We start from the raw sequence: 14,335 nt of genomic DNA, 5'->3' as shown, positions 1-14,335 counted from the left end.
TTGAACGTTTACTGTGTGCAAAGCACTGTACTAAGCGCTTAGGAGAGTACAATAGAACAAAAAACAGACAAAGCCCCTGCCCAAAATGAGCTTTCAGTCTAGCGAATGAGCTTACAGTCTAGAGGGTAGCGGATGGACACTACGTCCCCCAGTTATGTGACCCCAAGTGCTAAATCACCTTGGAGGGTTTCCCTTTGGGGTCCCTCCATCCTTGCTGCTCCCTCAGAGCCCCATCTTAACACTCCACCTCCAGATGAGATCCTACCTGGAGAGAGACTTCAGCCGCTCCAGGCAGACTGAGAGAGACAGATCACTTTCGTCTTCTCACGCTGACTGGCAGACGGAGCTGTTTGCGTTTCTAATGTACTCCGGGTGGGAGACCCTATCCCCTAAAGACGTGGCGCAAAATGCCTGGGGTCTTACCCAACTCAGTGCATCTGGTCCAAAAGAAGTGCCTGAGCCCACCGTAGCTCAACTGGAAGGAGGGCTCATTCCGCTTCCTCAGCGAGGCGCCGTTCTTCAGGGACAGGGCGGCGTGTTCTGGACAGCGGTAGGTGATGAAGCCCCACTTCTCCCTGCTGCGGGACAAATGAGAGGGCTCAGATGACCAGTGGGCAGAGTACCCGGGGACCGTCTGAGGGGCAGTGCCCCCCTGCAGCTCCAGGCCCTGGCTGCTCGTCTTGGGCTGGTCCAGGACAGGCAGGCGGCCAGGACTCAAAAATCTCCAGTGGCTACCAATCAATCTGCGCATCAGGCAGAAACTCCTCACCCTGGGCTTCAAGGCTGTCCATCCCCTCGCCCCCTCCTACCTCACCTCCCTTCTCTCCTTCTCCAGCCCAGTCCGCACCCTCCGCTCCTCCACCGCTGATCTCCTCACCGTACCTCGCTCTCGCCTGTCCCGCCATCGACCCCCGGCCCACGTCATCCCCCGGGCCTGGAATGCCCTCCCTCTGCCCATCCGCCAAGCTAGCTCTCTTCCTCCCTTCAAGGCCCTGCTGAGAGCTCACCTCCTCCAGGAGGCCTTCCCAGACTGAGCCCCTTCCTTCCTCTCCCCCTCGTCCCCCTCTCCATCCCCCCATCTTACCTCCCTCCCTTCCCCACAGCACCTGTATATATGTATATATGTTTGTACATATTTTTTTACTCTATTTAATTTATTTGTACATATCTATTCTATTTTATTTTGTTAGTATGTTTGGTTTTGTTCTCTGTCTCCCCCTTTTAGACTGTGAGCCCACTGTTGGGTAGGGACTGTCTCTATATGTTGCCAATTTGTACTACCCAAGGGCTTAGTACAGTGCTCTGCACATAGTAAGCGCTCAATAAATACGATTGATGATGATGATGATGATGACTCATCTGTGGACGCGCAAATCCTCCAGCCTGAAGGGCAGTGATATCTGGCAGGGCCCTGCCCTGGCCATTCGAGCCCTGCCAGCCTCCTCCTACTGCCATGCCAGGCTCTGGGGGAGACCCCACTCAGGGAAGTTTTGCAAAAACATCAACCCGTTCTATTTCCCGACGGGGAAACCTATTTTGCCTGAACGGAGCCTCCGACCCTCAATAAATTGTTGGCATCACATAGCTCTTCTGGCCTGCTCTCGAGTGAAGCCAGGGCGCTGTTTGCCTTTAAAGAATAAACAGTCGCGTCATTCAGGTTCGTAATCCTCCCAGGCACTGCAAAATTTCCTACTTCCCTCGGACCTCCGATTCCGGGAGCTCAAAGCGTCGAGCTGGCATTACTCATGGCTGGGGTATAAACCTATCTGTGGCAAAGATAGAGAGAAGCAGCATGGCTCAGTGGAAAGAGCCCGGGCTTTGGAGTCAGAGGTCATGGGTTCCAATTCCGGCTCCGCCAATTGTCAGCTGTGTGACTTCGGGCAAGTCACTTCACTTCTCTGGGCCTCAGTTACCTCATCTGGAAAATGGGACAACCTGATCACCTTGAACCTCCCCAGCGCTTAGAACAGTGCTTTGCACATAGTAAGCACTTAATAAATGCCATCGTTATTATTATGATTATTAAAGATCGCGTGAGGGGATGACGAAGACTCGATCCCTGTTCAGATTCTCAGCAGCCCTGGGTGCCAACCCGATGCTGCCTCTCACGGGGCAACGTGCCACCAGGTATCCCACTGGCACAGGAGCAGGTTTCAGGCCCACTTCCCCTCCTCAGAAGGCTTAGAGTCCCCCGGCTCCCCTTGACCTCTTTCTGGCACATGTCCAGGGCCAGAGAAGACAAGCAGACAAAGCAGCACGGCATAGGTCATGGGTTCTAGTCCTGACTCTGCCACTTGCCTGCTGTGTGACCTTGGGAAAGTCACTTCACTTCTCTGGGCTTCAGTTCCCTCATCTGTAAAATGGGGAGAGACTGTGAGCCCCACATGGGACAGGGGCAAGCAGACAAAGCAGCATAGCATAGGTCATGGGTTCTAGTCCTGACTCCGCCACTTGCCTGCTGTGTGACCTTGGGAAAGTCACTTCACTTCTCTGGGCTTCAGTTCCCTCATCTGTAAAACGGGGAGAGACTGTGAGCCCCACGTGGGACAGGGGCTGTGCCCAACCCGATTTGCTGGTATCCACACTAACGCTTAGCACAGCTTAACAAATACCATTATTATTATTAAATGGGACTCACCTGTTATTTCTGGTCAGCACTTGACACTCCACGATCTCCCCAAACACTTCGAAGCGCCTCTTCAACTCACTTGAGCTCATGCTGCTGGACAGGTTCCTAACAAACACCACCCGGCCTTCTCCCTGTTCGAGCAAGGTGGACGCACGCTTATCCGGTGCTCTCCCCCTCCCTCCCACCTCTGGGGCTGCCTGGGCCATCTTCCTCAAATACTGCTCAGCACAAGCCCCTTTGCGCCTCGGAAACATCCGAAGGCTTCCCGTCGCCCTTCGCGCAGCCGGCACTAAGTCCTTACCATTGGTTTTGAGGCTCTCTGCCTCCCCCCGCCATTTTAGACATCAGTTCTCTTCATCCACGCCTTCCCAACTAGCATCCAAGCTCACCTCCTGACTGTCTCGTCGACCCCTGGCCGAAACTGCTTTTTCAGACGGGGACTCCCTCCCAACACACGTAGGCTAGACCTAAGCTCTCCCCACTTACAAACCCCTCCTAAATGTCTCACCTCCTCCAGCAAATGTCCGTCCTAAATATCTGCACTAAGTGCCTGATGGGCAGGGAATGTGTATTATACTCTCCCAAGCTCTTAGAACAATATTCTGCACATAATAAGCACTTAGATACCACTGATTGATTGACTGGTTGACCCAATTATCGTGCCTCTGTCCCAGCACTTAGTACAGTCCTTGACACAAAGCAAGGGCTTAACAAATACCAGAATTATTATTATTATTATTATTATTATTATCAGCAGGTCTTCCTCGAAAAATTTCCAAAGCCTTGAGAAATCATCATCCAATAAATACCTTTAGTATTCATGCATTTATGAGTCTCATCGGTGGGGGGGGGGGGGACAGGAACTGCGTCCAACCTGATGATCCTGTATCTACCCCAGTGCTAAGGACAGTGCTTAACAAATAGTGAGTGCTTAATAAATACCATTATATTAATAATAAAAATAACAATCCTCCCTTAGCTCATGTATGTACATACATAGTCAACTGTCCATTCAATTAATTCCACTATTTGGAAACAATCTGACTGTTTCCTCCCTTATTTTATAAGTTCCCTGTGGGTGAGGGATGTGTCTTTGTGCTTCTGTTGTATTCTGCCATACGCTTAGCAGTAGGTCCTCAATAAATACCATTACTAGTCAGTCAGTCAATCGTATGTATTGAGCGCTTACTATGTGCAGAGCACAGTACTAAGCACTTGGGAGACTACAATATAGCAACGGATCTGAATCTGATAAATCTGAATTGCTGTAGCTTACTGACTCCAAGGTGGGGAATTGAATGAAATCCAGGACCTCATTGTGGATTCTTTGAGTACAATCATGAGTGTCTCTGAAGCTATCACCCAGAATCTGTTGTATCAGGATGATGGTAATAATAACTTAGAACAGTGCTTTGCACACAGTAAGCGCTTAATAAATGCCATTATTATTATTATTAATGACTAGTACCATCGCAACTACTGCTATTATTACTACTAATGTTATTACTATTACCATTACTATTAATAATATTCATTCATTCATTCATTCGTATTTATTAGGCGCTTACTGTGTGCAGAGCACTGTACTAAGCGCTTGGGAAGTACAAGTTGGAAACATATAGAGACAGTCCCTACCCAACAACAGGCTCACAGTCTAGAAGGAGGAGACAGACAACAAAACAAAACATGTTAAGCACTTAATATGTGTCAAGCACTGTTCTAAGCACTGGGGTAGATATGAGGTAATCAGGTTGCCCCACGTGGGGCTCACAATATTCATCCCCATTTTACAGATGAGGTAACTGAGGCCCAGAAAAGTTAAGTGCCTTGCCCAGAGTCACACGGCTGACAAGTGGTGGAGCCGGGATTAGAACCCACAACCTCTGACTCCCAAGCCGGGGCTCTTTCCACTAAGCCACGTTGTTTCTTAAAACTAATATTAATCCTACCACTATTATTACTACTGCAGGGAAGTCACTTAACTTCTCTGAACATGAGTTCCCTCATCTGTAAAATGGGGATTAAGACTGTGAGCCCCACGTGGGACAACCTGATTACCTTGTATCTATCCCAGTGCTTAGAATAGTGATTGGTACATAGTAAGCTCTTAACAAATACCATAATTACTACTACTACTACTACTACTATTATTGGGAGGGATTATTATTCTTCCTGTTGACAGTCCTGCCGGCTGATAGTCATCATAAGTGAGAGAGGAGTGAAAACGTTGAGACAGTTTAATGCCCCACACCAGACTGTGAGCCCGCTGTTGGGTAGGGACCGTCTCTATATGTCGCCAACTTGTACTTCCCAAGCGCTTAGTACAGTGCTCTGCACACAGTAAGTGCTCAATAAATACGATTGATTGAATGAATGAATGAGAAAGCAACCACGAAGGCCTCCACTGAGCAGGTAAATGGCAGGAAGAAAGGAAACAAGATTGGTTTCAAATGATGCTGGGGAAGGGAGATGGGCACCTGTGAAATTAGAAGGCTTTTTTGGTCTGTGTGATGAGCTGGAATGCTTCTACGCCTTGTCCCCTCCCACTCCTGCCCTGGTTTCGGGGGTAAAGAGGACTTTCTGTCTTGCCTATGTCTGCTCTTTCCATTTGCCTTCATTAACCTTTACCATGTGTCTGTTTGAACTGGCCTCACGTTAGCTCCAGCAATGTCACCTCTGCCTGCTCCGTGCAGACTCTGGAGCCTGAATCCATCAGTTGGTGGTATTTGCTGAGCGCCTACCATGGGCGGGCCACTGAACTAAGTGCTTGGGAGAGAGCTGGGAGACGTGATCCCTGCCCTCCCGGGGCTTACGATCTCAGGGGTGACCGGAGAACGATCCCGTTTGAGCCTTTGCGGTGATTTCCACCCCCTCGTTCCCCAGTTGGCGCCGGGTGCTTCTCGTGGAAGCCCCGGGTCACTTACGATGGCCTTTTCTCTCCTCTTCTCGGCCTGCCTTTGGCTTCCGTTTCTGTCTGGACACGGTTCTTGGTTCTCACACCTGTTTGTGAACAAGGAAGGCGGAGGAGTTCACCTTCGGAAGTGGGTAAGATGCGAGGGGCAAGGGCCGCTGGTGATCTTATCACTAGATCATCATCATCATCATCATCAATCATATTTATTGAGCGCTTACTGTGTGCACAGCACTGTACTAAGCGCTTGGAAAGTACAAGTTGGCAACATATAGAGACAGTCCCTACCCAACAGTGGGCTCACAGTCTAAAAGATCAAGACTAGATCAAGACTCCACTGAAAGTAGATGCTTTTAAAAAGTGACTACCAAAGTTTTCCTCAAAACAAGAGCTCCATTCCCCAAAGGGGGCTCAAAAATATGGGATCTGTGGGCCTTGGTCCTTCTTGCCTCTTGTCTCTGCTTCTTCCTACCAGCTCCCAACACCCCCTGCTCCAGCAGGCAAAACCACAGAAGCTCTCGGGTTTGCCTGGGGCATCCTCCCTGTCTCCTCTCTCTTTTGAAGCCCTCCCCATCGAAAGCCACCCCCGACAACCCGCTCAAACAGATGGGTTCATTCAGGAACTGTAACAGAGGTGGAACTGGCTCAAACAGATCGGTTCATTCAGGAACTGTAACAGAGGTGGATTGGGCTGTCGGTCACCCCAGAGATTCTTTTAGACTGTGAGCCCACTGTTGGGTAGGGACTGTCTCCATATGTTGCCAACTTGTACTTCCCAAGCACTTAGTACAGTGCTCTGCACACAGTAAGCGCTCAATAAATACGATTGATTGATTGATTGGAAGGGAAGGTGTATGGCTCTCTGGGCTTGGGGTGCTCAAGGGCTCAGGGGGGCTGAAGCCAGAAGCCTGAATGCCGGCCTGTCCTAATTGTTCATCTGGCCCCATGGGGTTCACCTTCCTTAACACCACAGAACGGCCTGGAGGAACAAACGTCCGGATAGTGGGCCAAGGGTGCCTTTTCTCTGTTCCCAGCATCCTCTCGGTAGGGAAAAGAAGGCAACGGGGCAGAGCTGTTGCAGCTTGGACCACCCCAATGTGAGCCAGTAGCCCCATGGACTCGGACCTAATAATGGTAATAACAATAATTGTGGTACTGGTAAGTGCTTGCCATGTGCCAGGCGCTGTACTAAGCGTTGGGGTGGTTACAAGCGAATTGGGTCGGACACAGTCCCTGTCCCACGTGGGGCTCACAGTCTTAATCCCCATTTTACAGATGAGATAACTGAGGCCCGGAGAAGTGAAGTGACTTGCCTAGGGTCACGCAGCAGACAAGGGGTAAGGCCGGGATTAGAACCCAGGAACTTCTGACTCGCAGGCCAGTGCTCTATCAATCAATCAATCGTACTTATAGAGTGCTTACTGTGTGCAGAGCACTGTACTAAGCGCTTGGGAAGTACAAGTTGGCAACATAGAGACGGTCCCTACCCAACAGTGGGCTCAATCCACTAGGCAACTAGGCTACTTCTCTATGTGCAGTGCTTAGGAACCCACGTATGAGTTCTCCACAGAGTGGCCGCCACTGGCATGGAAACCCCTTGTTGTTTTAGGGGGTACTCCACTGCAGGGGGTCTCCTGGTAACCCCCCCAACTCCAGAGCCAGTTGGTTCCTCTCCCAGGTCCTGGTGAATTCGAGACTCACTACCGAGTAGTGACGTTTCAAATAAACCTGTCGGATATAAATCAATCTGTGTCGGACCAGTACGGGACCAGCTGAAAACCTGGCATTAAAGCGGGTGAGTGGCCACTCCAGTTTTCACTTAGACCTCCCCAGATATTCCATTAGTCATTAAGGACTAATTTTAAGTGTGCTGAAAGTCTCTGGGGGGTGACCTTAAATCCAGAAGTTTGTCCCCAGGCTGCCCGTTCCCCCATTTCCTGCACCCGCAGAGGAAGAGAGGATGCTCTTTAAACAGAATGTTTTCCCGGATTCAGTCGTTCACCGGCCTGGGAGGTGGGTAGGAAAGGTGACGCTTGGCTAGCTGGGGCAGCGGGCTGTTAGGGACAGTGGAGAGATTTCTCCAGCTGAGGGGAGTGTCCAGTCACCGGACCCGGTAAAAGTCGCCGTGGAGCCTGTTTGGTGAACGAGGGTCGATTCTGAGGACTCCTCATTGCTTTCAAGCAGGCAAAATGGTTTCCCCCCCTTGGAAGGAATAATAATAATAATGATGATGGATTTATTAAGCGCTTACTATGTGCAAAGCACTGTTCTAAGCGCTGGGGCATTTACAAGGTGATCAGGTTGTCCCACGTGGGGCTCACAGTCTTAATCCCCATTTTCCAGATGAGGGAACTGAGGCCCAGAGAAGTGAAGTGACTTGCCCAAAGTCACACAGCTGACAAGTGGCGGAGCCGGGATTTGAACCCATGACCTCTGACTCCAAAGCCCGGGCTCTTTCCACTGAACCACGCTGCTTCCAAGCCCCGGCACGGCCCGGCTAGGGAAAGGAGCTGTGAGAGGACCGTCCTTTTTAGGCTGTGGAGCGTCGAACCCCAAAGTCTGAAACGAGTACAAGCAGTGTGGACTAGAGTCAATAGAGCCCAGGCCCGGGAGACAGAAGGACCTGGGTTCTAATCCCGGCTTTGCCACTTGTCTGCTGTGTGACCTTGGGCAAATCACTTCACATTCATTCATTCATTCAATCGTATTTATTGAACGCTTACTGTGTGCAGAGCACTGTACTAAGCGCTTACATCTGTGAGTCTCAATGACCTCATCGGGAAAATGGGGATTAAGAGTGTGAGCCCCATGTGCGACAGGAACTGTGTCCAACCTGACGGACTTGTATCTACCTCAAACACTTAGAACAGGGCTTGGCACATTGTAAGCGTTTAACAGGGACCATAATAATAATAATAGTTATTATTATTATTATTAATAAGTGGCTGCTGCCACCATGTGGATGGACATTGGCCTGACCCAGCCCGTTTCCTCTTGGATTTTTCTGTTTTAAATGAAGAGGGCCCAGCAAGGCAGGGCTGAGATTCTCCCCTTGTAAGCCAGACTCCCCGGAGGACCAGAGATGACTCCAGGGGACAGGGCTGGCTCTGGAGCCAGGGAAACAATCCTAGTTTGGTGCACAGGCTCCCGTTTAGTCCCTTTCGGAGAACAGCACGGCCAAGGGGAAAGAGCAACAGCCTGGGGGTCACAGGACCCGGGTTCGAATCCCAGCTCGGCCACTTGTCTGCTGTATGACCTTAGGCAAGTCACATAATAATAATGGCATTTATTAAGCGTTTACTATGTGCAAAGCACTGTTCTATAAGTGCTGGGGAGGTTACAAGGTGATCAGGTTGTCCCCCGGGGGGCTCACAGCCTTCATCCCCATTTTCCAGATGAGGTAACTGAGGCCCAGAGAAGTGAAGCGACTTGCCCAAAGTCACACAGCTAAAAGTTGGCAGAGCCGGGATTTGAACCCATGACCTCTGACTCCAAAGCCCGGGCTCTTTCCACTGAGCCACGCTGCTTCCCTGCATAACTTCCCACGCTGCAGAACTTCTCCACGCCTCATTTACCTTATCTGTAAAATGAGGATTAAGACTGTGAGCCCCACGTGGGACAACCTGATTACCTTGTATCTACCCCAGCGCTTAGAACAGTGCTTGGCACATAGTAAGCGCTTACCAAATACCATCATTATTATTCTAATCCTGACTCTGCCATTGTCTGCTGGGTAAGACCTGGGGCAAGCCACTTCACTTCTTTGTGCCTCAGTTACCTCATTTGTAAAATGGGGATAAAATACCAGTTCTCCCTCCCACTTAACAGACTGTGATTCCTCTGTGGGAAAGGGACTGTTTCCAACCTAGTCATCTAGTATCTACCCCAGTGTTTAGCACAGCTTCTGACCTATAGTAAGTACCTAATAATAATTTTGGTATTTGTTAAGAATTTACTATGTACTAAACACTGTTCTAAGCCTTGGGGTAGATATATACCACAATTGTTATTTTTCTTCTTATCACCTGTTAGGTACTGGGCTACCCAATCAATCAATCAATCAATCGCATTTATTGAGGGCTTACTGTGTGCAGAGCACTGTACTAAGCGCTTGGGAAGTACAAGTTGGCAACATATAGAGACAGTCCCTACCCAACCCAGCTACCCACATGCTCTAGATGTGTTCTTCTAATGGCAGGCAGTGGCAGTTGTAATAATGATAATAATGATGGTATTTGTTAAGCACTTACTATGTGCAAAGCACTGTTCTAAGCACTGGGGAGGTGATCAGGTTGTCCCACGTCGGGCTCACAGTCTTAATCTCTATTTTACAGATGAGGTAACTGAGGTCCAGAGAAGTGAAATGACCTGCCCAAAGTCACACCGCTGACAAGTGGCGGAGGCGGGATTAGAACCCACGACCTCTGAATCCCAAGCCCGGGCTCTTTCCACTGAGCCACGCGTTCCTTGCGGGCAGGGATGATGTCTAGACTTTTAGACTGGGAGCCCACTGTTGGGTAGGGACTGTCTCTAGATGTTGCCAACTTGTACTTCCCAAGCGCTTAGTACAGTGCTCTGCACACAGTAAGCGCTCAATAAATACGATTGATGATGATTGATGATGATGATGTCTACCAACCCTAACATACCAAACTCTCTCAAGCACTGATTACAGTGCTCTGAACACAGCGAGCGCTCAATAAATAAGCGGCATGGCCTGATGGACACAGCGTAGAGCGGTGTCGCATTGTACTTCCCCAAGAACGTAGTACAGTGCTCTGTAAACAGTAAGGGCTCAATAAATACGATCGAATGAATGAATGACAGCACGGGCCCGGGTGTCAGCGGGTCATAGATTCTTGTACATATTTCCTATTCTCTTGTATATATTTATTATTCTATTTATTTTGTCAATGATGTGCATCTAGCTTTACTTCTATTTATTCTGACGACTTGACACCTGTCCACATGTTTTGTTTTGTTGCCTGTCTCCCCCTTCTAGACTGTGAGCCTGTTGTTGGATAGGGACCGTCTCTATATGTTGCCGACTTGTACTTCCCAAGCGCTTAGTACAGTGCTCTGCACCCAGTAAGCGCTCAATAAATACGACTGAATGAATGATTAGGATTGTAAAAGCGGACCGTCTCTATATGTTGCCGACTTGTACTTCCCAAGCGCTTAGTACAGTGCTCTGCGCCCAGTAAGCGCTCAATAAATACGGTTGAATGAATGAATGAATAATCCCGGCTCCGCCACTTGTCTGCCGTGTGACCTTGGGCAAGTCGCTTTGCTTCTCTGTGCCTCAGTTACCTCATCTGGAAAATGGGGATGGAGACTGTGAACTCTATGTGGGACAGGGACTGTGTCCAACCTGATTTGCTTGTATCCACCCCAATACTCAGTGTAGAGCCTGGCACAGAATAAGCACTTAACAAATACCATAATTATATTATTATTATCATCAATCGTATTTATTGAGCGCTTACTGTGTGCAGAGCACTGTACTAAGCGCTTAGTACAGTGTAATTAATTATAATTAATAATTATTATTATTAATAGAGAAGCAGTGTGGCTTACAGAGAAGAGCACAGGCTTGGGAGTCAGAGGTCGTGGGTTCTAATCCCAGCTCTGCCACTTATCTGCTTACGTGACCTTGGGCAAGTCACTTCACTTCTCTGTGCGTCAGTTACCTCATCTGTAAAATGGGGATTGAGCCTGCGAGCCCCAAGTGGGACAACCTGATTACCCTGGATTTACCCCAGTGCTTAGAACAGTGCTTGGCACATAGTAAGCACTTAACAAATACCAAAATTATCATTATTACTACTACTACTACTACTACTAATGAATATGATTATTCATAGAGGCCTTCCCAGACTGAGCCCCTTCCTTCCTCTCCCCCTCGTCCCCCTCTCCATCCCCCCATCTTACCTCCTTCCCTTCCCCACAGCACCTGTATATATGTTTGTACATATTTATTACTCTATTTATTTATTTATTTATTTGACTTGTACATATCTATTCTATTTATTTTATTTTGTTAGTATGTTTGGTTTTGTTCTCTGTCTCCCCCTTTTAGACTGTGAGCCCACTGCTGGGTAGGGACTGTCTCTATACGTTGCCAATTTGTACTTCCCAAGCGCTTAGTACAGTGCTCTGCACATAGTAAGCGCTCAATAAATACGATTGATTGATTGATTGATTGATTGAATGGAAAGTCTGGGGCTCCAATGGCTCGCCTCTGCTCCCTCCCGTCCGCCCCGGCCCCCGCCCCCGTCCGCCGCCGTGTCCGCCGCCTCTACCTGAAAGCCCTCCGGTTTGTGGGAGACCTTGACCTGCAGCACGGAGATCCGGAACTGGATCGGCTGCGGGGGCAGTGATGCAGAGCGGCTCTGCTCGCGGGGCTCCGGCGCGGGCAGTGCTGAGACTGAGGGGGGCTCGCGTACATGTCTTGGTCCTCGTCCTCCTCCTCTTCCTCGTCGTCGTCCTCCTCGTCGTCGTCGTCGTCGTCCTCCCCTTCCTCCAGGAGGAAGCCGCTGTCGCTGCTGCTGTCCTCGAAGGCCGTGTCGTACTCTGGGCTCTTGCAGCAGGCCAGGTCCTCGTCCTCTAGGGCTCTATCCAAGAAGCCAAAGTGTTTGGTCAAGCTGGCTCGGATCTCGTGGTCTCTCAGCTGCTTGCTGCCCTCCGTCGCGCCGCGGCCGCCCCGAGCCCGGGGGGCCTCCGGGGACGGCTCCCAGGACCGCAGCACCTTCCGCTGAAAGGAGCCCTCGGGTCTGACGACCTGGCAGTAGTCGTGGTCCCCGAAGGAGCGGGAGAAGGGCCTCTTCTGGCCCACCTGGGACGGGTGCAGGGGGGCTCGGGTCAGGTGGGCCAGGAGCTCGCAACGTTCTGGGTGCTTCTTCGGGGGCTTCGCGGGGGCGGCTGCGGCGCCGGGCTTCCCTCTGGCTGGCTCCCCCGGGGGAGGGACGGTGGGACCCTCTTCCTTGATGGGCCTGTGGTTGATATCCGGCTTGAACGGGTCCTCCTCCGTGGGCTTGTACGGTGGTGTGGTCGGGGGCGTGAGACCTTCCGCCCGGCACATAGAGAAAAAACAGACAGGCCACGTGAGTTTGCGCAGGACTCTGGAGACCCCGGCCCGAGAGGCCTTCTCCTCCAGGAAGACCCCCAGGTCTTCCCTCTCTAGCACTGTCTCCACTGTAGTGTGCTAATAGGAAGTTATCCAACTTCTTATTGGCTTAGCGGAAAACGCACAGGTATGGCGGTCAAAGGACCCGGGTTCTAATTCCAGCTCTGGCGCTTCCCAGAATGAATGAATGAATGACAGGGACTGTGTCCAACTCAATTTGCGTTCATCCACTCCAGTGCTTAGTACAGTGCCTGGCACGTAGTAACTGCTTAAAAAATACCCTTATTAGTATTACTATTATTTCCAAATTACCACAGTTCCCCACGTGCAAGCAACCTCTTAGGGGCTGCACTGATAGCCTGTATATACTTGGTATATGAAGGTGTCAGTAAATGTTGAGCTTATAGGTGAGGCATAGTATTTGGTATAGCTTGTTATGGGGAAGGGAATGTGTCTGTTGATTGTTATATTGTACTCGCCCAAGAGCTTAGTGCAGTGCTCTGCACGCTGTAAGCACTCAATAAATATGATTGAATGAATGAATGGTACAGAGGTTTCAACAGGAACTTGGAACAGCGGTCTATTTAATAATAATAATGATAATGATAGCATCTGTTAAGTGCTTACTATGTGCCAAGCACTGTTCTAAACACTAAATCAAACCCTGGAATCAACACAGATGATTCCCGAGCCTTGAACTTGTTCTAACTTTAACCTGGAGTTCCCATCATCCTGAAATACTGCTAGAGTTGAGTTTTCTCGCTTTATTTTCAAAAGTAGAGCAGGGTTTCTCTCACCTGCTGGTAGGAAAGCCCCTCCCATCCCGTCCCTGGGTTTTTTTGTAACTTTTCTTGTCCCCCACCCGCCTCTTTGCCCAAGTCGTCCCCTGGAAATGGCTGTGCTTGGGCTGATGACGTCGGGTGAGTGAATGCCATGCTCTGTAAATAACGAAGGAGGGGTTTGTCCTGAAGTTTCCAAAAACTTCCACCTTATGTACGGGAGGAGAAGCCAGACTGGCCCCAGCAGCCTGTCTCAAGCCCTCCTCCTCCCAGAGGAAGAGTCAGGGGATGGGTCAATAAGTAATACAATTTTCCTGATAACAGACAGCTCACCTGCTGTGCCACACAGCTCCACAGTCAACACCTGCTCGAAGCTCTTCTTCCCGAAAGAAGGGTCACTGGAAAGGATGGGAGGGTAGAAAGAAGATTGCCCATAAGCACAGGATTAATCTAATTCCCTCGGGAAGGAACTAGGGAGATTTTCCAGAATTTCCCCAGCCCCTAACCATTCACCGAATTGAAAGCCGAAAGGGTTTCCTGGAGAAGACAGGTGTCTTGGGAGGAAGAGGAGAATGGAGAGGAGAAAAGCAAGGGAAACTTTTTCCAGCCCTTCCTCCGGGACACCAGAAAGCCTCACATCCCTCCAGCTCTTCACAAAAGGGACCCTGGCTCGGGAGTGGAGCCAGTCTGAGGAAGGCTGGGGAGGGCCGAGGTTTACTGAAGTCGTTCAAAGAGGTGTTCTGAACTTACTTTTGGGACAGGGCCAGCGTGAGACATCTGGGGTTTTCTGAAAAGGAAAAAGACGGGAGAGATTTTTCAGACAGGGCCAGGCTCCTCAAACACATTCCGGGAGCTCCTACCAAACCAGCACCCCAACATTTCCAAGCTCA

General features: G+C 49.9%; 1 protein-coding gene across 3 annotated transcripts in view; it reads right to left on the bottom strand.

Moving 5' to 3' along the window:
* Positions 1-14,335, bottom strand: part of PPARGC1B (PPARG coactivator 1 beta) — a 222,474-nt gene that overhangs the window by 8,525 nt on the left and 199,614 nt on the right. For all 3 annotated transcript variants that reach the window (XM_038772527.1, XM_038772528.1, XM_038772529.1), the window contains 6 exons: positions 14,196-14,232; positions 13,779-13,843; positions 11,843-12,605; positions 5,554-5,629; positions 2,639-2,760; positions 424-578 (listed from right to left, as the gene is read on the bottom strand). In XM_038772527.1, the coding sequence (XP_038628455.1) occupies positions 424-578; positions 2,639-2,760; positions 5,554-5,629; positions 11,843-12,605; positions 13,779-13,843; positions 14,196-14,232 (1,218 nt within the window). The remainder of the gene's footprint in view (positions 1-423; positions 579-2,638; positions 2,761-5,553; positions 5,630-11,842; positions 12,606-13,778; positions 13,844-14,195; positions 14,233-14,335) is intronic.

Source organism: Tachyglossus aculeatus, chromosome X1 (assembly GCF_015852505.1).
Source record: "Tachyglossus aculeatus isolate mTacAcu1 chromosome X1, mTacAcu1.pri, whole genome shotgun sequence".
Classification (NCBI taxonomy): Eukaryota; Metazoa; Chordata; class Mammalia; order Monotremata; family Tachyglossidae; genus Tachyglossus; species Tachyglossus aculeatus.
This window is presented reverse-complemented; position numbering and strand designations above follow the sequence as displayed.